Source organism: Vipera berus (genome assembly GCF_964194415.1).
Source record: "Vipera berus genome assembly, chromosome: 2".
Lineage (NCBI taxonomy): Eukaryota > Metazoa > Chordata > Lepidosauria > Squamata > Viperidae > Vipera > Vipera berus.
In genome coordinates, this window is record NC_138203.1 from 284,271,276 (window position 1) to 284,294,059 (window position 22,784).

Genomic DNA, 22,784 nt, shown 5'->3' on the forward strand with positions numbered 1-22,784 from the left:
TTCAACTTCAGGATCTGGCCTTCTAAAGAGCAGTCACGGTTGATCTCCTCTAGGACTGACCGGTTTGATCGCTTTGCAGTCCAAGGGACTCGCAGGATCAAAGGCTTTAGCATAGTCAATGAAGCAGAAGTAGATATTTTTCTGGAACTCTCTAGCTTTCTCCATGATCCAGCGTATGTTGGCAATTTGATCTCTAGTTCCTCTGCCTCTTCGAAATCCTGCCTGTACTTCTGGTGGTTCTCAATCCACATACTGCTGGAGTCTAGCTTGTAGGATTTTAAACATAACTTTACTAGCATGAGAAATGAGTGCAATAGTGCGGTAGTTTGAACATTCTTTGGCACTGCCTTTCTTTGGAATTGGAATGTAAACTGATCTTTTCCAATCCTGTGGCCACTGTTGACTTTTCCAAATTTGCAGTGAAGAATAGAATATCTTATTAGCAGAAGTTATTGGGGGACTTCTGTGTATTAAAGGCTAATATTTCATTTTAAAGTCAATCATAACAACATTGGCTGGTCAAAAATAAAAAGAAAGCTTAGAAATTGGAAGAATGATTTAGGTTTGAAAATTGTAACCTTTTCACCCATCTTTACCTATGCGTGCAGAACATAGTGCAAAAATCTATCAAAACTGAGAGCTACAACTGATGCATGAGGAGTTTTAAGAGCATGAAAGTTATCTTAGTCTGGCTCCTAGTGGTCAGTAGTATAAGAAACTGGCTCTCTCTTGATTTAATTATGTATCTTGAATTCAGAAAAATGAATTTATTTTTTTATTACTTCGGGTAAAATAAAACAGTTTTACATAAGTTCTATAGTTTGGCTAAATACAAGGCCCAAAACTTGGGATGCTTTGTGTTTTAATTCCCAAATATGTTTTGGGGACAAGGCATGCAGAAGGAAGTACTGCTAGTACTTACAAATTATGTAAAAGTAAATAGTTGTGGTTGTAACTATTCTGTACATCTAAGCTTACAACTTGAACTATGGTGCTGGAGAAGACTCCTGCAAATCCCTTGGACTGCAAAGCGATCAAACCGGTCAGTCCTAGAGGAAATCAACCGTGACTGCTCTTTAGAAGGCCAGATCCTGAAGTTGAAACTCAAATACTTTGGCCACCTTTTGAGAAGGAAGGACTCATTGGAGAAGGGCCTAATGCTGAGAAAGTTTGAGGGCAAGAAGAAGGGGATGACAGAGAATGAGGTGGCTGGATGGAGTCACTGAAGCAGTAGGCGTGAGTTTAAATGAACTCCAGAAGATGGTAGAGGACAGGAAGGCCTGGAGGAACATTGTCCATGGGGTCGCGATGAGTCGGACATGACTTCACAGGTAACAACAACAACAAAGCTTACAACTACAATTGATGCCAAAATCTCTGTTGATAAGTGATACATTTGTTATGTTAGTTTTTCCCCATTTTATGACCCCTCTGTGCCACAGTTGTTAAGCAAATCACTGCAGTTGTAACATGGTGGTTAAGTGAACCTGGTTTCCCCATTGATTTTGCTTGTCAGAAAGCTGCAAAAGTTGATCACATGATCCATCATAAATATGAGCCAGTTGCCAAGCATCTGAATTTTGATCATGTGACCATGGGGATGCTGCCATGGTCATAAGTATGAAAAAATAGTCATGTCACATTTTTCAGGGTCTGTCAAATCCCTCAGATCCTGTCTAATGTCAGGGCCCACTTCAAAACCTCATCCTAAGAAAGCAGAACTTGTGGAAGCAGTTTCTTCCAAAAGGAATTTTTAATAGGAGAAGTTGATAGCAGACATAATAGACAGGATCTGAGGGTTTCCCACTCAGATCAATGTTAAAAGTGCCCCAAGCAAATCTTTTGTTAGGAAAAAAGGAGAGGCTGTGTGCAAATGGAATGAGTGCATGAAAGAATTGGATTTGGGAAACCAGCTGGTAAGGCCCTGTAAGCAAAGCCCACCTGTAGGAGGGGCTCATACTAGTGCACAAAGCAAAGGTCCTCCCAGACTCCTCCTGAGTCTGAAAACTGAAGGCAGGATGATAGAAGGAGGCTGTGTACCTGTTGTAGCAGGTCCTCCTTGGACACCTTTTGGTCTGTAAAGTGGCAGCAGGGAGTTCTTTAGGTAGGAGGGGCCCATACTTCGTTAGGGAACCAAAGTCCTCCTGGGCAATTTTTTTTAGTGCCCAAAACCTGACAGGCAGGGTGGCAGGGATAGTGTCGCTAAGAGTGGCTGAGAAGTGCCGCTAGGGACCTGACTAAGCTGACTGAACCCCACATCAGAAGGGGCACATGGTTAGCTGTAGTTCAAGGGTCGGAATTAGGTCACTTATTGGAGATTTGCTCGAGGTGTATGATGAGAGGCGAGTGCCCGTCCTGGATGATATGAAAAAGGAAGCAAGCAATACAAATTTGTGAAGAATGGGCTTTGCTCAGGCTTTTGCTGGGAAACCAATTTGGCTAAATAAAAGTACTTAAAGGGAAAATAAGAAATAGTGATTCTCTCTCTCTCTCTCTCTTCTTCTACTATGCAACCACATGGTATGATTTGTCCCTTCCCTAATTTGAGTTAACTGAAATTTATGGTGGGGTCGTAAAACTAAGACTTCTGTTTCCCTTTTCTGTTCTCTTTTCCTTGTCTTTGCGTATATGTGTGTCAAAGTCTTTGTGTGAGAGGTAAATGTGACTGTTTATTGTCTCTAATCCAAAGAGAAAATTTTAAAATTCTGCTAGAAATTCTGATAAATATAGGCCACCAAAAGGAAATACCCTTACTCTGTTTGTCTGGCCAACAAACAGAGTGAAGAAAAATGTATTTGTTTGTTTTTTCTTTCTTCTTCCTTTCTCTCTCTGTACTCTTAAGAAAGTTATCAGGAGGGAATGTTTTAAGTTCATCTGCTGGAAAAGTTTCACTCTGGCATTTAGTCATGTGTTGTAAATGGGTTTTATCTGTCTATCCTTTTCCTGAAACATGACCAGCATTTTTCAAGTTGCAAGTCCTTAAGTTCTAACATGTTGCAAATGTTCAAGTTCAGAAGTGAAACTTTTCATGTATGTTTTCTTACCAGAATCCAGTCTTTCTTTTGTTTTCATCTGGGATGTCCTCATTTTGTCTGCCTATCTGTTTATTTAACAACTGCAGTATTAATGCCTTTTCAAACTCTGCCTGGAAGCTACCCCCCCCCCAATTCTACTTTTCCTTTTCTTATCCTCTGTTCACCATGCCTTTGTCTGCCTCTCCTGGGAGAGTCCACCCAGAAAGGGGTGAGATCTTGCTCTCATGTCTTTCAGCCCTACACAGATGACCCCCCCATCCTTTGGAAGCAGAACACACTGACGGAGATGCTGCCTCCATCCATTTGTGCCATGGAATTGGGGTTTGAATCCAGCCATCCACTAAAAAGCCATCAAACAAAAAGAGTGGAACAGATATTCCCAAGTCCTACCATTCCCCCAAATGCCTGTGAAAGCTGCAGAGGAAGGAAGGAGTCCTGGAGACATTGGTCCCCATGTGAAGCCTCAGAAGAAAATTAGGAAGACTATGGTATTGCCTGTTTGTATCAGTAGCTTCACACACACACACACACACACACACACACACACACCATTCATATAATCATACTGAGTATCTCTTTCACCTACCTTCAGTAAAGCTCCAGCCTGATTCTTGCCCTGTGTCATTAAAACTTTGTAGAACAACTTACATCAAAATTTCAAGGGGGAGGGAACCAGCCCCCCTCAGGAGATTTGCAATTCATATGCCCTGACTGAGGAAGTAGCAAAAAAGAGATCTCCAAACCTAAGCCCTGAATATCTTGCACTGGTGGACTCAGATTGGGAGTCCTAGGGCTCACTATGTGCAATTTAAGAAAATGTAACAGTCTGGCTTGCATACTGGCTAACCCCAGTTGGACATTACAAACCTGGATGCACTGAACTAAGAGCTAAGGCAGGAAACAACACTTGAAAATGGGCAGCCAGTAGTTATGTACTGAGGCAAACCATGGCTGTGAAGAATTTTGGGAGGAATATGCAAACCTGACTGGAAGCTCAAAGTGACATCCAATATTTGAAAATAATTGGCACAGAATATTGGAAACTATAAATTTCTTTTCCAACTAACAAAATGTTTGCCCTGACTTTTAGAACTTTATGGGTTGGAAGCTCCCCTTTTGGGAGCCACTGCAGGGATCTTTTTCTGCTTGCCTCCATTAGTGTCCTCCCCTCTTTTTTGCATTAATAGTTTAAAGCTTGTTTACCAAGTCTCCCTGATCAGATCAATTTTAATCTTGTGCCAGTAAAAGTGTGTCACCCACACTATTATGGAACAAAGTGGGATTTGTGGGAAGTCAGTCACCCAGAGAAGGAAATATTAAAAGGGCAAGAAAATATATTTCCTCAAAGGATCTTAAAGAAGCAAAAAAGCATGCCCAGTTTTCTTAATAATCCCAAGTCTTCCTCCCCCAAGCAGAAACCAGCTTTGTAAAAATGCAGATGTAAATCCAGGAAGGTTGGAGGCCCCCAGCTAGAAGACAGATACCTAAAATCTACATACCCCACCCAAACTCTAAGACAGGACATAATAGGATTAACCCACAGATGCCAAAGGGCACACTCAGACTCAGGTCAGAATACATGACATAGGAAATACAAAACCTCAAACAGGAACAGGAAACAACTCCAAACAAAAGCCCCAGAGGGTATAAAAACCCTCTCCCTACATGTGCTCTCTCTCTTTTCTTCCAGAGCCATCTTCCTGTCTGGCTCTCCTCTTCAATAAACTGCAACCTTCTTTCTAAAGCAGTCACCATATTGTTATTCTCGGCTTGGACTGAACCATGATGAAGACATTTCCTTCAACAAAGTGAAGCCCCATCCGCTGCATGCAGGCAACACGTGAAATCCTGCCCCCTCTGGTCCATGGAAAAACCTCTCTCCACAGAACTGGTCCCTGGTGCTCAAAAAATTAGGGGCCACTGATACAAAAGACCTGGCTGTAAACATCTATGTTACACAGGCTTTGAAGGAAACCTCCCCATGTATTTTTTTCTGTGCAGAATAAAGTTGTGTTGCTTCACTCTTGCTCAATTGGCTTTCAACACTGGCAAGGGCCCAGTGTTGGGCTGAGACATCAGAAAAATCAACACAGTTCCCAGCTTTGATCTCTTCTGCCCTGCAGACTGTTTGCAGAGAGACAATCAGCAACCAGAACTGAAGAAGCAACGGCTCAGCCTTTTCAGCTCAGCTTCTCAGCCAGCCTCTCTGTCTTCAGTGTTATGGGGGAAAGCTGGAAATGTGGAAAGAATGTCTTCCTTCTCCTTCTGCTATCTGCCCTTCTGAGGACCACTGTAGCTGTTCCCACCCCCAGACTGTAAGTTGTCCTCTGCAGGCATCCTTCGTTTCTGTCTTCTTTGGCTGGGAAAAAAAATTAGGCTTTAAACTCCACTCTGTTTTATTTTTAAACTAAGCACCTCTCAGTCTGGGATTTGCAAAGGGAAACTTAAGGAGGAGTGATGATCCAGAGAGACCGAGGGGTGAGGGAGGGCTTTTTTTTTAAAAATGTATCTAGAAGATTCATTTTCTTTTGGGCTTTGGACACCGAGATGGCAATAGGAAGTGTAAGGAAAGCCACCTCCTTTGTTTAAACTGGAAAGGGACCCCACTGAATGCAATGGGGCTTTGAAGCATAGCGTACAGGATATACCTTTTGAGGGAGATGGGTGATTCCAGAAATGTGAAAAATAAATAAAACAACATAATACTAGACGAGACTAGGGTCTTTCTTTGAAAATGGAAGGATCATTTCTGCAACCTGTATTTAGTGTTTATTTTAAAGATAGTAGTCTTGTTTGTATACCCCATCTATTGATTCCTTCCTTCCTTCGTTCCTTCCTTCGTTCCTCCCTCCCTCCCTCCCTCCCTCCCTCTCTCTTTTCTTCCTTTGAAGAGTTTCCTAGGAGCACAAGTGAGTTGTTGTTGTTGTTGATGATGATAATAATAATGATGATGATGATGATGATGATGATGATGATGATGTTGGAAGGGACCTTGGAGATCATCTAGTCCACGGGTGTCAAACTCGCCACGTCATGTAACATGTCGTGACGTATCGCAACTCTTTTTGCATTACCAGCAATGGGGAGGGCGTGGCTTCGATATGATGAATCTGGCCCGCGAGCCAGCAGTTTGACACCCTTGATCTAGTCCAACTCCCTGCTCAGGCAGGAAACCCTATACTAGGGGTGTCAAACTTGCAACGTCATGTGACGTGTTGTGACGTATTGCAACTTTTTTGCCATTGCTGGGAATGGGGTTGCCGGCAGTTTGACACCCCTGCTCTATACCATTTCAGACAAATGGCTGGCTGAATATAGTCTGGACTTTTGCAAAGATCAGACAAATTGCTCATAGGCAGACAAACAGGCGTATCTTTCCATTTTAGGAGTACTGAGAAGAAAGGGACCCTCGAGACCATCCAGTTCTTTGGCTCAGGGCAGGAATTCAAATTTTAAAAAACAGTTTCTAGTATCCAGTTGGAATATCCCAAAGGTGCTTTTTGAGGAGGCAACTGGACTTTCTTGTAAGGTTCTACATTTACGCAAGAAAAACCAAATGTACAGGTATAGTATAGGTGGTACCTTGCTCAATAGTAGCAACTGTGAGGGGGATCTCAGAGTCCTAGTGGACCATCACTTAAATAGGAGCCAGCAGTGTGCTGCAGCTGCCAAAAAAGCCAACACAGTGCTAGGCTGCATTAACAGAGGGATAGAATCAAGATCACATGAAGTGTTAATACCACTTTACAACACCTTGGTAAAGCCACACTTGGAATACTGCATCCAATTTTGGTCACCACGATGTAAAAAAGATGAGACTCTAGAAAGAGTACAGAGAAGAGCAACAAAGATGATCAGGGGAGTAGAGGCTAAAACATATAAGGAACGGTTGCTAGAATTGGGTATGTCTCGTCTAATGAAGAGAAGGATGAGGGGTGACATGATAGCAGTATTCCAATATCCCAGAGGCTGCCACAAAGAAGAGGGAGTCAAGCTATTCTCCAAAGCTCCTGAAGGCAGGACAAGATGCAATGGATGTAAACTAATCATGGAGAGAAGCAACTTAGAACTAAGGAGAAATTTCCTGACAGTTAGAACAATTAATCATTGGAACAACCTGCCTCCAGAAGCTGTGAATGCTCCAAAATGGAAGTTTTTAAGAGACCGGACAGTCATTTGTCTGAAATGGTATAGGGTTTCCTTCCTGAGCAGGGGGTTGGACTAGATGACTCTAAGGTCCCTTCCATTATTATTATTATTATTATTATTATTATTATTATTATTATTATTATTATTATTATTATTATTATTATTATTAAACTTCCTTTGAAGATGTTTCGTTTCCCATCCAAGAAGCTTCTTCAGCTCTGACTGGATGGTCGGGAATGGAAAGATTTACACTCCTTGCAGACAGCTGGTTATTTGCATTCTTTTAGAGAGTTGTTGAAGCCACTTGGAGGTTTATCTGTGTCCTCAAGGTTACCTGAGTAACGCAAATGGTTGTGGAGTATGAACGGATTTCCAGGAAACATTGCAAACTATCATTTGCCCTTCAGCAGGAGAGGCAGACAACACAGACTCACCCCCAACAGTCTGCACCTGTCTTCAACATTGCAGGGACACAGGATAGAAAACATCCTGCAGCCAAGAAGGCTTCACATATATTTGACTTGGATGACTGAGAATCTCCATAGACATTACACAAGGAACAAAGTCCAGAGAGCCAGTTATGCCAGTTTAGAAAAGGTGCCCACCATGACATGGGAAAGAAAATTCCTTTTCAGTCAAATGAAAATGATTTTGAGGGAAACATTATTTGGCCAGAATCTCTTCTAAGATCAACAGGTTGGCAGGCTCTGATCAGAACCAACTTGTGCTAGGAGAGCATTATCAACAGTGTGAAAGCAAAACATTCTTTCAAATTGCCATATCCCTGGATGGGTTTTTAGGTCCCTCCTCAACACAGGAGAAAACTCTACATCTGCTTTGGCGTTCTCTCGCCATGCCTAGGATCCAGCCACATTGCGGGATGATTTTCTTGGCTTTCAAAACATCTGGATCACATAAAAGAGGCATGTCAGCCAGCCTTGTCCCATTCCTTCTAGCTCTGAATTCAAGTCATAGAGTGGAGGGATGTCAAATTGGCCAGCTACCCAATTGATCATCTGCCATCATCCTCTGGCATAGATAAAACAAAGCATTTTCAGGAGGAGTTCAAATTCTCCTGTTGTGACAGATGGTGAGGAAGCAGGGAAAGAAATGGAGACATCACAAAGAATCCAGAACAGAAGGTGAGTCAGCTGATTCAGAAGCCAGGTAGATGAGAGGCCTAGAAGAAAGCATCTCCAGCCTTTCAAGTTGACTCGTCCTTTAAGTCACCCACTTACAGACGAAAGTTGGCAAATCCTCTGGGTCCAAGTCTCTGAATTTACCCCAGACAAGCATCAAAGAACATTTCCTGCAATTAGTGGTGTTCTTGCTTCCTCATGTTGCCCAGCTTCAAATGGTACCTGGGGATATGAAGGATGCCAAGATGGTGGGTGCAACTACAAAGTGCAACTCCTTTTTTATATGCAAAACATAGATGAAAATGTGTTGCTTTAGTCAAGGGCTTGCACCCACCACCTAGACTTTTTTTGGACTCCCCCTCACCCTACCGATAACCCCATCAGCTGTGTGGGGCTTATCATACATAACTATGGTGTCAACATCCAATTTGAGAATCCAAATAAAACTCCAGGTTCATTCTGTTTCTGAAAAGCTTACTGTTTATTGAATACACAGCTTGGGTTATGTTGAAGCAAAACTAATTCTGAGGTTCTAACACCAATTCATAGACTTAAACAATAGTTTCCCCAGCCAAATCCCCAACGTCTTACGTAATCCATATCAACAAGTCCACTTTGTTATGGGAACTGCCTGCTTCAGATCCACACCTGCTCTGGTGTGCTTGACAAGACTTCAAGCTCTCACAGTCTGCAGCTAATCAAAGAAGTTTTGTTTCTCCATCTACCCACTCGAAAGTAACATCTCCTCCCCTCAATCTAAAGCAGGGGTGTCAAACTCAATTTCATTGAGGGCCGCATCAGCATTGCGGTTGCCCTCAAGGGGCCGGGTGGGTATGGCCAGGGTGGGCGTGGCCTACTGGGTGGGCTTGGCTAGAGTGCGTATGGCCTACTGGGTGGGCATGGCCAGCTCTACATCGTTCACATCAAGGGTGCCTATGGGGGCCTGGGCAGGAGTGGGACAGATCTGGGGGTCTCTGGTAGAAGGAGAGTCTCTGGGCCAGGGCCAAGGCAGTGGGGGCCGGTCCCTCACTGTTTCCAGGGTGGCTTCACAGGCCACATGAAACCACTTCGCGGGCCAGATCCGGCCCCCGGGCCTTGTGTTTGACATGTCTGATCTAAAGGGAAGTTGAAATGCAGAGGCACGTAGTTGCCAAAGTTTCATTCTTGACACATGGCTTGAGATGATCTCAGGAAAGGACAAAAGGTGTGATAAAACAGAAGGGCAATAATTACTCTAACAACTCTGTGATTATTGTTTCAGAACAGCGTTTCTCAATCTTGGTGTCTTTAAGGTGCGTGGACTTCAGGTCCCAGAATTCCCCAACCAGCATGCTGGCTGGGGAATTATGGGAGCTGAAATCCACACACCTTAAAGGTGCCAAGATTGCAAAATGCTGCTTTAGAGATATGTGTCGATGAAGACTCAATCATCCAGACCAAAGGTGTCAAAATGTTAAATCATGGCAACTGGACCAGTCTTTATTAATCTTGTTCTGACCTGATTCCCCGAACACAACAGACATACCAATAAATCTCCAACGTTCCTTTCACACAGCCACTGTTAAAGTCTTTAGTTGCCCCCAAACAACGGAGTTTGCTCCCTTTTCCCCTGCAGGGGTCTCCCAAAACCCAGAGTTAATTTCAGTCTCTCACCATGTTTGCAGCAAGAGTCTTTCAGGCAAGCTGGCTCTTTTCCAACACGCACACGCTCAGAAGGCGCTCCGACTCCCAGCGCCACAGGACCTGAGGAAAACTCCAGCAAGTTTAGAAACCAGAGTCAGGAATTCCAACTAGAAGTGGCTGACCGGCAGGGAGACGAATAGTTGTCTGCTACACCTATTTGTCTCTGCCCCTGCCTTTTATCCACCGCTGAGGGTAGGGCTCTGTTAGTAGTGGTGGCTCTCCCTCCCTGAAGACCGGCCCATAGCCTCTCACTGCCATTCGTTCATCCCCATCGGAGGTTTCAGATGGCCCTGACGCTGGGGTCGACGCCCACTCCTGTGCTTCCTCCTCATCAAATCTGAGACATTTTGTTACTGATCCAAGCGATTTCATCAGTCAGAGCAAAATTCGTTAAGCGGAGAGTCAAAGAGTGATTGGAATGTACCAACTCTTGCCACACCAACTTCATGGGTTTCTGTCCACATTGCAACCCATTCTGGGGAGAAACCCCTGAAGTTGGTCTGGCAAGAGTTGGTAGGTTCCAACAACTCCTTGACTTCCTAACTAATTTTGCTCTGACGGATGAAGTTGCTTGGATGAGCAATGAAAAGTCTCAGATTAACCAAGATTGGTCCAGTTGCCATGATTCAACCTTTGGACACTGCTTTAGACAGATGATAGTTATTTATCTCCACCAACACAGGCCCAAGTCTCAGGAAACCCTCCAGTATTTACACCGCATATTTCCTAATCAGAACCCTTGTCCCTCTGTTCAAGGCAATATGTAGTGTTTGTGCCCAACACAATCCACCTGGAGACCTCTGAGAACTTCTGCATCCAGATGAACCACCTGAAGGAAACACTCACCTTGACCATCTTTCTGGAATACGGGAGCCAGAATTTGAGCCTGAATCAAGTGACGGTAGAAGAGAAAGATGGATTTTGGTGTGTTCCTTTCCAGGTAAGACTGACTCTCTCTCTGTCTCTCTCTCTCTCTGTCTCTCTCTCTCCCTCTCTCTCTCCCTCTCTCTCCCTCTCTCTCTCTCTCTCTCTCTAGCTGTGTTTCTAATTCCAACCTACATTGTCAGACAGTCCAATTCGTATAAGATAAGATAACCTTTATTGTCATTTTTTACTAAGAGCACACTGGCCTACACTAAAAATGAAATTCTGTTACCTGCTCTCAAAAGAAAGTATATATCTACCCATACCCATACACAACACATATATACACATGCTATATACATACATACATACAAACATACATAAATATTAATCAGTCCATCTTGAATACATAGCGGAAGGAAGAAGCTTGAGAGTTCACAAGGTTAATACTGTATGGAACAAAACTGAGACTGAATCTGGATGTTCTGCTTTGCATACCATGAAGACCCACCCCCCTCTCAGAAGGCAACAAGGAAAACAGGTCATGAAGATGATATCTAGTGTCCCAGACAATCCTGTGGACTCTGCTCAAGCATTGCTTATAAGCCATGTCCTCAATAGAAGGAAGTGAACTACCAATAATCTTTTCTGCCATCCTCACCACTCTCTGCACCGCCTTCCTGTCTGAAGCAGTGATGCTTCCAAATCAGACAGTAATGCAATATGACAGGATGCTCTCGATTGTCCCCGTGTAGAAAGTGGTAAGGACAGGAAAAGGAAGATGTGCTTTTCTTATGTGATGCAGAAAATTCAGGCGCTGCTGTGCCTGCTTCACCAGTGTCTCACTGTTGAGTGACCAGGTCAGGACTACTTAATTGCACACTGTCACAACATGGATTACCTGTGAAGAAAGAATAATTTAAAAAAAATAAATTCCAGCTTGAAAGAAGCACAGCTTAAATATATAAAGCCATGATTGCTTAACCAGTGCCAGCTTTCACAAGAAATTTCCTAATTCCTGTTTTTAAAAAAATACATTTGGGCTAAGTGAGATGCTTCAGCAATGGGGGGTTCCTGAAAACCTTTTGTCAGTTCTCCTTCAATATTGCCATGGAAATACTTCTTGTCCCCTTCACAATGCCTGGTTTAGTTATTTAGATTTATTTAGATTTATATAAAATTGTGGGGAAAATGAATTTGGCAAAATTAAATTGAGCTCTGGGTGTTGGTATGGTGTGGGCGGGGGGGGCAATGCGCCACTGGAAAGAGTCAGATGAGTGAAGACACAACTGTGGAGCAGGTAAAGGACATTGGCTTTGCAAATCCAAGGTCACAGGTTCAAGCCTTGCTATCTACAATGCAGAAGAACTTGGTGCGAACTTGGTTGTATATTTTTTAAAGACAGAAAGCATTTTCTTTAGATCTATATATCTGCACAGGTAATCCTCGATTTAAGACTACAATTAAGTCCATTTTTTCTATTGCTAAGCAAGATCATTGCTAAGTCATTTTTGCCCCATTTTTACAACCTCTCTTTCCACACTTGTTAAGGGAATCAGTGCAGCTGTTTAGTAATCTGGTTGTTAAGTGAACTTGGCTTCCCCACTGACTTTGCTTGTCAGACGCTCGCAAAAGGGGATCCCATGACCCCAGGACACTGCAACCGTCATAAATATGAGTCAGTTGCCGAGCGGCTGAATTTTGATCACTTGACCACGGGGATGCTGCGGTTGAAGGTGTGAGCAATGATCATAAGTCACTATTTTCAGTGCCGTTGTGACTTCAAATGGTCACTAAAACAATTGTTGTAACTCAAGGACTACCAGTATCTCTATTCTAAAAACACCTGTCAGCCTGGAAAATGCAGCTGCCAGAGTAGCTTGACTCAACTTGCTTTTTTGCGGGGGGGGGGGCAAGGGAGTCTGCTGGAACTTCCTTTTCCTCTTTTCAGTTTCGGTTCCATTTCTGGGATTTCTCAGTGGTCTCCCATCCAAGGGCTAATTCGTTTTGAACAGGAATAGCATTTAGACATACATACCGCTTCATAGAGCTTTACAGTCCTAAGAATGTACAGACTCAGCCTATTTGCCCCCAGCAATCTGTGTCCTCATTTTGCCGACCTTGGAAGGATGGAAGCTGAGTCAACCTTGAGTTGGTCAGGATCAAATTGCTAGCAGTGAGCAGAGTTAGCCTGCAATACTGCATTCTACCTCTTCATGGATTACTGCCTTGTCGTGGTGAAGGGGCTTGCGTAATTCAATGAAGCTATGAGCTATGCCGTGCAGGGCCACCCAAGATGGAAAGGTCATAGCAGAGAGTTCTGACAAAATGTGATCCACTGGAGAAGGAAATGGCAAACCACTCCAGTATCTTTGCCATGAAAACCCTACGGACAGTACCAAAAGGCAAAACGCTATGACGCTGGAAGATGAGCCCCTCAGATTGGAAGGCGTCCAATATGCTACTGGGGAAGAGCAGAGGGTTAGTACTGGTAGCACCAGAAAGAATGAAGCAACTGGCCAAAGCCGAAAGGACGCTCAGCTGTGGATGTGTCTGGTGGTGAAAGGAAAGTCTGATGCTGTAAAGATGTTTTCTCCATAGGAACCTGGAATGTAAGATCCATGAATCAAGGCAAGCTGGACGTGGTCAAACAAGAGATGACAAGGCTGAACCAGGTGCCTGCAATTAGTGCAGGTTCGAGTCCCACCAGGCTCAAGGTTGACTCAGCCTTCCATCCTTCCTAGGCAGGTAAAATGAGGACCCAGATTGTTGGGGGCAATAAGCTGACTTTGTAATAATGCCACTGGGGGGGGGGGGCGAAAGCCCTAATAAGCAGGCATATACATAGAATGAAGGCTATTGCTAAGCACATCGATTTGTGCTTCTTAGATTGTAAGCCGCCCTGAGTCTTCGGAGAAGGGCGGGATATAAATGGGATTAAATAAAATAAATAAATAAATAAACATCGACATTTTAGGTATCAGCGAACTAAAATGGACAGGAATGGGTGAATTTAATTCAGATGACCATCAGGTATACTACTGCGGGCAAGAATCCCTCAGAAGAAATGGAGTAGCCTTCATAGTCAATAAAAGAGTAGGAAAAGCAATACTGGGATACAATCCTCAAAATGACAGAATGATCTCAGTTTGAATCCAAGGCAAACCATGCAATATCACAGTAATCCAAGTCTATGCCCCAACCACCGGTGCTGAAGACGATGAAATTGACCGGTTCTATGAAGCCCTACAGCACCTTATAGAAATAACACCAAAAAATGATGTTCTTATCATCATGGGGGATTGGAATACTAAAGTAGGAAGCCAAACAATAACCGGAATAACAGGGAAGTTTGGCCTTGGAGTACAAAATGAAGCAGGGCACAGGCTGATAGAATTTTGTCAAGAGAACATGATGGTCATAGCAAACACTCTTTTCCAACAACCCAAGAGACGGCTCTACACATGGACATCACCAGACCGTCAACACAGAAATCAGATTGACTATATGCTCTGCAGCCAAAGATGGAGAAGCTCTATGCAGTCAGTAAAAACAAGACCAGGAGCTGACTGTGGCTCAGACCATGAGCTTCTCATTGCAAAGTTTAGGCTTAAACTGAAGAAAGTAGAGATAAGCACTAGGCCACTCAGGTATGAATTAAATCATATCCCTGTTGAATATACAGTAGAGGTGACAAATAGATTTAAGGAATTAGTTCTGATAGACAGAGTGCCTGAAGAACTATGGACAGAGGTTCGCAACATTGTACAACAGGTAGCAATCAAAACCATCCCAAAGAACAAGAAATGCAAGAAAGCAAAATGGCTGTCTGAGGAAGCTTTGCAAATAGCTGAGGGAAGGAGGGAAGCGAAAGGCAAGGGAGAAAAAGAAAGATACGCCCAATTGAATGCAGAATTCCAGAGAATAACTAGAAGAGATAAGAATGCCTTCTTAAATGAACAGTGCAAAGAAATAGAAGAAAACAATAGAATAGGGAGGACCAGACATCTCTTCAAGAAAATTGGAGAGATGAAGGGAACGTTTCATGCAAAAATGGGCATGATAAAGGACCAAAATGGTAGGGACCTAACAGAGGCAGAAGAGATTAAGAAGAGGTGGCAAAACTACACAGAAGAACTATACAAGAATGAGCTTAACGTCCCTGATAATCACAATGAGGTGGTCACTGACCTCGAGCCAGACATCCTAGAATGTGAAGTGAAGTGGGCCTTAGAAAAGCTGAGCAACAACAAAGCTAGTGGAGGTGACAGTATTCCAGCTGAGCTATTCAAAATCTTAAAAGACGATGCAGTAAAAGTGCTACACTCAATTTGCCAGCAAATTTGGAGAACTCAACAGTGGCCACAGGATTGGAAAAGATCAGTTTACATTCCAATTCCAAAGAAAGGCAGTGCCAAAGAATGTTCAAACTATCGCACCATTGCACTCATTTCTCATGCTAGTAAAGTTATGCTTAAAATCCTACAAGCTAGACTCCAGCAGTATGTGGATCGAGAACTACCAGAAGTACAGGCAGGATTTCAAAGAGGCAGAGGAACTAGAGATCAAATTGCCAACATACGCTGGATCATGGAGAAAGCTAGAGAGTTCCAGAAAAACATCTACTTCTGCTTCGTTGACTATGCTAAAGCCTTTGATTGTGTGGATCATAACAAACTGTAGCAAGTTCTTAAAGAGATGGGCGTACCAGACCATCTTATTTGTCTCTTGAGAAACCTATATGTGGGCTAAGAAGCAACAATGAGAACTGGACACGGAACCACTGATTGGTTCAAAATTGGGAAAGGAGTCCAGCAAGGCTGTATACTGTCGCCCTGCCTATTTAACTTATATGCAGAGCACATCATGAGAAAGGCAGGGCTAGATGAATCAAAAGTTGAAATTAAGATTGCCGGAAGAAATATCAACAACCTAAGATATGCAGATGATACCACTCTAATGGCAGAAACTGAAGAAGAACTAAAGAGCCTCTTGTTGCGGTTGAAGAAGGAGAGTGCAAAAGTTGGGTTGAAACTTAACATTAAGAAAACCAAGATCATGGCATCTGGCCCTCTCAATTCCTGGCAAATACCGTATTTTCCGGCGTATAAGATGACTGGGCGTATAAGACGACCCCCTACATTTCCTTTTAAATTATAGGGTTTGGGCTATACTCGCCATATAAGACTACCCCTCTTCCAACGCACACCAAATAAAAATTAAAAAACATCAGATTTGATTTTAATATAGTAATTTTAATTCAAATGCTTATGACATGCAGGTACTTAGTAGGAAAACTGTCACTTATAAACATAAGGCTGTTTGTCATCAAACATGTAAACATAAAACAGTGCAAGTGGATTAAACTTTTCCTAATTCACTGCGCAGCTTTCCCTGCGCAGACCAAATGGGAGATCCGCTCCAGGTTTTCCAGCCCGCCCGCCCAGTTCCTGAGTCAAATGTGTCCTTAGAGCTAAGCAGCTGCTCTGGCTGCTGCATTCCCCACCTGCCTTTCAAGTTGGGATAGACTGCAGCTGCTCTTCAACTTTAGAAGGGAAGACGCCCAGACCCCAGCCTGTAAAAAATCACAGACTGCAGCTTCTTCTCCAATTGGTCCCGCTTTCCCTGTGCAGACCAAATGGGAGATCTGCTCCAGGTTTTCCAGCCAGCCCTGTCACTAAAGTTTCAGCACCTGGCGTATAAGACGACTCCTGACTTTTGAGAAGATTTTCATGGGTTAAAAAGTCATCTTATACGCCAGAAAATATGGTAGATGGGGAAGAAATGGAGGTAGTGACAGATTTTATTTTCCTGGGCTCCAAGATCACTGCAGATGGGGACTGTAGCCATGAAATTAAAATTCGCTTGCTCCTCGGGAGGAAAGCCATGACAAATCTAGACAGCACACTAAAAAAGCAGAAACATCACCCTCTCAACAAAAGTGCGTATAGTCAAGGCTATGGTCTTCCCAGTTGCAATGTATGGCAGTGAAAGCTGGACCATAAAAAAGGCTGAGCACCAAAGAATTGAGGCCTTTGAACTCTGGTGCTGGAGAAGACTCCTGCGAGTCCCTTGGACTGCAAGGCGATCAAACTGGTCAGTCCTAGAGGAGATCAACCCTGACTGCTCTTTAGAAGGCCAGATCCTGAAGCTAAAACTCAAATACTTTGGCCACCTAATGAGAAGGAAGGACTCACTGGAGAAGAGCCTAATGCTGGGAAAGATTGAGGGCAATAGAAGAAGGGGACGACAGAGAATGAGGTAGCTGGATGGAGTCACTGAAGCAGTAGGCATGAGCTTAAATGGACTCCAGAAGATGGTAGAGGACAGGAAGGCCTGGAGGAACGTTGTCCGTAGGGTCGCAATGGATCGGACATGACTTCGCAGCTAACAACAACAACAACTGCATTCTAACCCTTACACACGAAGGGAGGGAGGGAGGGAAGGAGGGGGGAAGGAAGGAAGGAAAGAAGGAAGGGAGGAAGGAGGAAGGAAGGAAGGAAGGAAGGAAGGAAGGACAATAATAATAAACCTATTGTCATGGTTCTGATTAATGAGACACCTATAGTGTCTTACAGCCCTCCCTAAGTGGCTTATAAAACCAGCACATTGCCCCCAGCAATCTGTGTTCTCCTTTTACCAAACTCGGAAAGATGGAAGGCTGAGTCAACCTTGAGCTGGGTCAGGATTGAACTGCTGGTGTGAAAAGTGAGTTAGCCTGCAGTACTGCATTCTGACCACTGTGCCATTATGGCTCTTAACTGTTGCCATGATTCACTTAACAACTGTGGCAAGGGGCAAAACTCACTTAAGAAACGTCTCACTTAGCAATAAGAATGTTGGGCTCAAGTGTGGATGTAAGTTGAGGACTGCCTGTAAGGTCATATTAAATCCCAGGGAAGATTTTATTTATTTATTTATTAATGGGATTTATATCCCGCCCTATCTCCCGAGGGACTCAGGGCGGTTAACAACAACAAAACTTAAAGGTCTCTCTACAGTAAATTAAAAATAGAATTTGAAATAAATTAAAATAAATTAAAGAATAGAGTTAGAATTGTAAATATAATTAAAATCCCTGTCAGTCTAGGTCAGCCAGGTGGAAAAGGAGTGTTTTGAGGCTGCGGCGAAAGGACCGGAGATCTTGGGCCATCCGGAGCTCAGGGGGGAGCTGATTCCACAGGGCTGGCGCTCCCACAGAGAAGGCTCTTCCTCTGGGGGTCGCAAGCCGACATTGTCTAGCTGATGGTACCCTGAGGAGGCCTTCTCTGTGTGAGCGTACTGGGTGATGGGAATTCGTTCCCGGCAGCAGATGGTCCTGCAAGTATCCCGGGCCTAAGCCATGTAGGGCTTTAAAGGTAAGAACCAGCACCTTAAATCTCACCCGGAGGGCAACCGGTAGCCAATGCAGCTCACGCAGGAGGGGTGTAATATGGGAGTATCGGGGTGCTCCCATCACTACCCGTGCAGCTGCACTCTGCACCAGCTGAAGCCTCCGGGTGGTCTTCAAGGGCAGCCCCATGTAGAGAGCATTACAGTAGTCTATACGGGAGGTAACGAGTGCGTGGGTGACTGTACGTAGGGCATCTCAGTCTAGAAAGGGGCGCAACTGGTGTACCAGGCGAATCTGGGCAAATGCCCCCCTAGCCACGACTCCAATATGATCTTCAAAACTGAGTCGAGAATCCAGGAGGACGCCCAGGTTGCGTGCTCTATCAACGGGAGGTAATATCTCTTCTCCTATAATCAAAGATGGAACTTCTTGAACTAAACGAGATGTCGGTATGTAAAGCCACTCAGTTTTGGCTGGGTTGAGCCTGAGCCTGTTCTTTCCCATCCAAATCTGTACCGCTTCCAAGCAACGGGACATCACATCGAGGGCATCACTGGGTTGGTTTGGGGTGGAGATGAACAACTGGGTATCATCCGCATATTGGTGATACCTCACCCCAAAACCACGAATGATTTCACCCAGCGGCTTCATATAGATGTTGAACAGGAGGGGCGAAAGCACCGACCCCTGAGGCACCCCACAACTAAGGGGCCTTGGGGTTGACCTCTGCCCTCCTGCCAACACCGTCTGCGAACGGCCCGAGAGGTAGGAGGAGAACCATCGTAGAACGGTGCCTCCCACTCCCAACCCCTCAAGACGATGCAGCAAGATACCATGGTCGATGGTATCAAAAGCCGCTGAGAGATCTAATAAGACCAGGATAGAGGAGTAACCCCTATCTCGGGCCTGCCAGAGATCATTCACCAGCACGACCAATGCCGTCTCCGTGCTATATCCGGGCCTGAAACCCAATTTGTACGGATCCAGATACTCAGTTTCCTCCAGGACCAAAGGGAGTTGCCGTGCCACCACGCTCTCAACGACTTTCACAAGAAAGCGAAGGTTGGAGACAGGACGAAAGTTGTTTAAAATAGCTGGATCCAATGCAGGTTTCTTAAGGAGGGGCCTTACTACCGCCTCTTTCAGGGCGGTAGGGAAGTACCCTTCACTCAGTGAGGCATTGATAACTGCTAGGATCCAGCCTCGTGTAACCTCTCGAGACGCATACACCAGCCACGAGGGACACGGGTCCAATAAACACGTGGCGGCACTTAATTTCCCCATGATCCTGTCCACTTCATCTGGAGTCACAGGATCAAACTCTTCCCAAATGTTCTCGGCCAAACTCATCGTTTTCCTCTCGTCAGATACTGCCCAGTCAGAGTCCAGACCAGCCCGAATCTGAGCAATTTTGTCCACCAGATATTTACTAAATTCCTCGGCCCGTCCTCGTAAGGGGTCCTCTCCTGTCCCTTGATTTAAAAGGGAGCGGACCACTCTGAACAGGGCGGCCGGGCGGTTGTCTGCGGACACAATGAAGGTGGTGAAGTAACTGCGCTTTGCCACCTCCATTGCCACAAGATAAGATCTAGAAAAGGATCTTAACTGTGTTCGGTCAGACTCGGACTGAATGGTTAGGAATGACAAACGATTAAGAAAATAAGGAAAGTACTGTGTATCACAAATGAAGGCGAATATACGTGTCCCACGTTATATTTTGAGACCAGCTGAGATCAGCCCCAAATCCATAGACCAAGGGTAGGCAACCTTGGCTCTTTTATGATTCATGGACTTCAGCTCCCAGAATTCCTGAGCCAGCCATGTTGAAGTTGAAGTCCATGAATCATAAAAGAGCCAAGGTTGCTTACCCCTGTCCTAGACAGCTCTCATCCATTTAGAATAAAATAGAGTTGGAAGGGACCTTGGAGGTCTTCTAATCCAGCCCCCTGCTCAAGCAGGTGACTGTGTGGCCTCTTCTTAAAAACCTTCAGTGATGGAGTGCCCACGATTTCTGAAGGCAAGCTGTTCCACTGGTTAATTGTCTTCACTGTCAGGAAGTTTCTCCTTAATTCCAGGTTGCTTCTCTCTCTGATCAATTTCCAACCATTGTTTCTTGTCCTGCCCTCTGGTGCTTTGGAGAATAATTTGACCCACTCTTCTTTATGGCAGCCTCTCAAATACTGGAATACTGCTAGCATGTCTCCCCTATTTCTTCTTTTCTTTAGACTAGCCAAAGCCAAGTCCTGCAGCCGTTCTTCATATGTTTTAGTCTCCAGACCTTTGATTATCTTAGTTGCTCTTCTCTGACTTTTTCCCCCCAAACTCTCAACATCTTTTTTGTCGTATGGTGACCAAAATTGGCAGCAGTATTCCAGGTGTGGTATTAGGGCTTTATAAAGCAGTACTGATACTTCACATGATCCTGATTCTATGCCTCTGTTTACACAACCCAGTATTGTATTGGCTTTTTTGGCAGCTGCTGCACACGGCTGGCTCGTAGTCAAATGATCGTCCACTAGGAGTCCAAGGTTCCTCTCACAGTTGCTGTTTTTGAGCCAGGTCTCAAACATCTGTTTTGTAGTATGGCTTTGTGCCTTTCTACCATTCGAGCGGTTTAATTTTATCTCTTTTTATCCTGTAGATTCCCAGGTGGAGCAACATTTCGCCCCCAGTGGAAGCCATTCTTGCGGTGAGAGCAAATGGGTTAACCCAGAATTTCTGGAGCCGCAAAAAAGTGCAGATTGAGCAAGAAAACAATCTGATTTTCATCCAGACAGACAAACCAATCTACAGACCGAAGCAACAAGGTAAAGGGCGACTCTGTTCCTGAAATTCCTGGTTTTTTTTTTTAGTTTAGTTTTAGTTTTATTCGATTTATATACCGCCCTTTTCCCGAAGGACTCAGGGTGCTGTACAGGGCAAATTAAAAAATACAATATAAAGATTAAAATACAATTAAATTAATAGACCCAACACATTAAAACTGGATTTAAAAACTTAAAAACCCCTCAGTCCAGGCCGGCCAGCTCGAATAGCCAGGTTTTTAGGTCCCGGCGAAATGAACGAAGGTCTGGGGTGATCTGGAGTTCCACCGGCAGCTGATTCCATAGGGCAGGCGCGCCCACTGAGAATGCTCTCCCCCTGGGAATCACCCGCCGGCACTCCTTGACCTGCGGGACCCTGAGGAGGCCTTCCCTGTGGGAGCGCACGGGACGATGGGAAGTTGACGCTGGCAGCAGGTTCTCCCTAAAATAATCTGGACCCATGCCATTTAGGGCTTTATAGGTCATCACCAGCACCTTGAATCTCACTCGGAGATTTTACTCTTTTGAAACTTTGTCTTTGAATATTTTACAGGCTTTACGGGTAGTCCTGTAAGTCAATTTGCTTAGTGACCATTCAAAGTTACAACAGCGACTGATGAGCATTTTTCCACACTTAACGACGGTTGCAGCATCCCCAGGGTCATGTGATCAAAATTCAGATGCTGGGCAACTGGTTCATACTTATTACCGTTGCTGTGTTCCAAGGTCCTGTGATCCCCTTTTGTGACCTTCGGACAAGCAAAGTCAACCGGGAAATCAGATTCGCTTAACGATCGGGTTACTGATTAAACAACTGCAGTGATACACCTAGCAAATGTGGCGAGGCAAGTGGTAAAATGGGGGCAAGCTCACTTAACAAATTTCTCACTTAGCGACATAAATTCTGGTCCCAGTTGGGATCTAAGTCGAGGACTACCTGTATTTTACAAATTTGAAATCCACGTTCACCTCGTCCTTGATTTATGACCTTGATTTGGGACCAGAATTTCCATTGCTAAGCAAGGCAATTGCTAACCAAGTCATGCCTGCTCTTATGACCTTTCTTCCCTTGGTTGTTGAGTGAATCACTGCATTTGTGACATGAATCATGCAGTTGTTAAGCGAATCTGGCTTCCTCTATTGAACCCGTAGTCACAACCCAGCTGGGAAGGTCAGAATCAGAATCAGGATTAGAATAGATTAGATCTAGTCTAATCTCTGCTCACTGCAGTAATACACCGCAGTGTATTAAACTGCAGTAAAACAGTAGATTGATGTGTTTCAACCTTAGCAACTTGAAGATGTGTGTGGACTTCAGCTCCCAGAATTCCACAGCCAGCATGGAATTTTCTGGAAAGACTCCATGGCTGGCTGGGGAATTCTGGGAGCTGAAGTCCACACGCATCTTCAAGTTGTCAAGTATGAGAAACGCTGGACTACCGTAACTGATCTTCAAGATCCCATCTATATTTTAATATTTCTATATTCACTGGGCTACTTTTCCCACATATTCTCTCTCTACCTTTTGCAGTTCAGTTTCGCATCGTCTCTATGGATAAAGATTTCCGTCCCATGAAGAAAAAGGTAAATTTTGTGGGTTACGAAGATGGACAGACATGATGGGGCATTTGGCATCTCCATGTGAAAATATTCAATTCATGCTCACCCAGGGTCAATTCCTTTTCAGAGGAATTGTATCGACTACTCCCTCCTCACATAGAACAATGAACTTAGCTTGTATGGAGTTGTTCCTGGGTGAAAACTCATGGAGTAGTTG

At 44.3% G+C, this 22,784-nt stretch overlaps 1 protein-coding gene across 1 annotated transcript in view; it reads left to right on the forward strand.

Moving 5' to 3' along the window:
- The first annotated feature begins 1,216 nt into the window (after window positions 1-1,216).
- LOC308661146 (pregnancy zone protein-like) overlaps window positions 1,217-22,784 on the forward strand; it is a 116,037-nt gene continuing 94,469 nt past the window's right edge. The window contains exons 1-7 of the mRNA XM_081315939.1: window positions 1,217-1,331; window positions 3,271-3,523; window positions 4,726-5,018; window positions 5,159-5,350; window positions 10,763-10,946; window positions 20,845-21,010; window positions 22,539-22,591. Of these exons, the coding sequence (XP_081172065.1) occupies window positions 5,256-5,350; window positions 10,763-10,946; window positions 20,845-21,010; window positions 22,539-22,591 (498 nt within the window). The 5' untranslated portion in view covers window positions 1,217-1,331; window positions 3,271-3,523; window positions 4,726-5,018; window positions 5,159-5,255. The remainder of the gene's footprint in view (window positions 1,332-3,270; window positions 3,524-4,725; window positions 5,019-5,158; window positions 5,351-10,762; window positions 10,947-20,844; window positions 21,011-22,538; window positions 22,592-22,784) is intronic.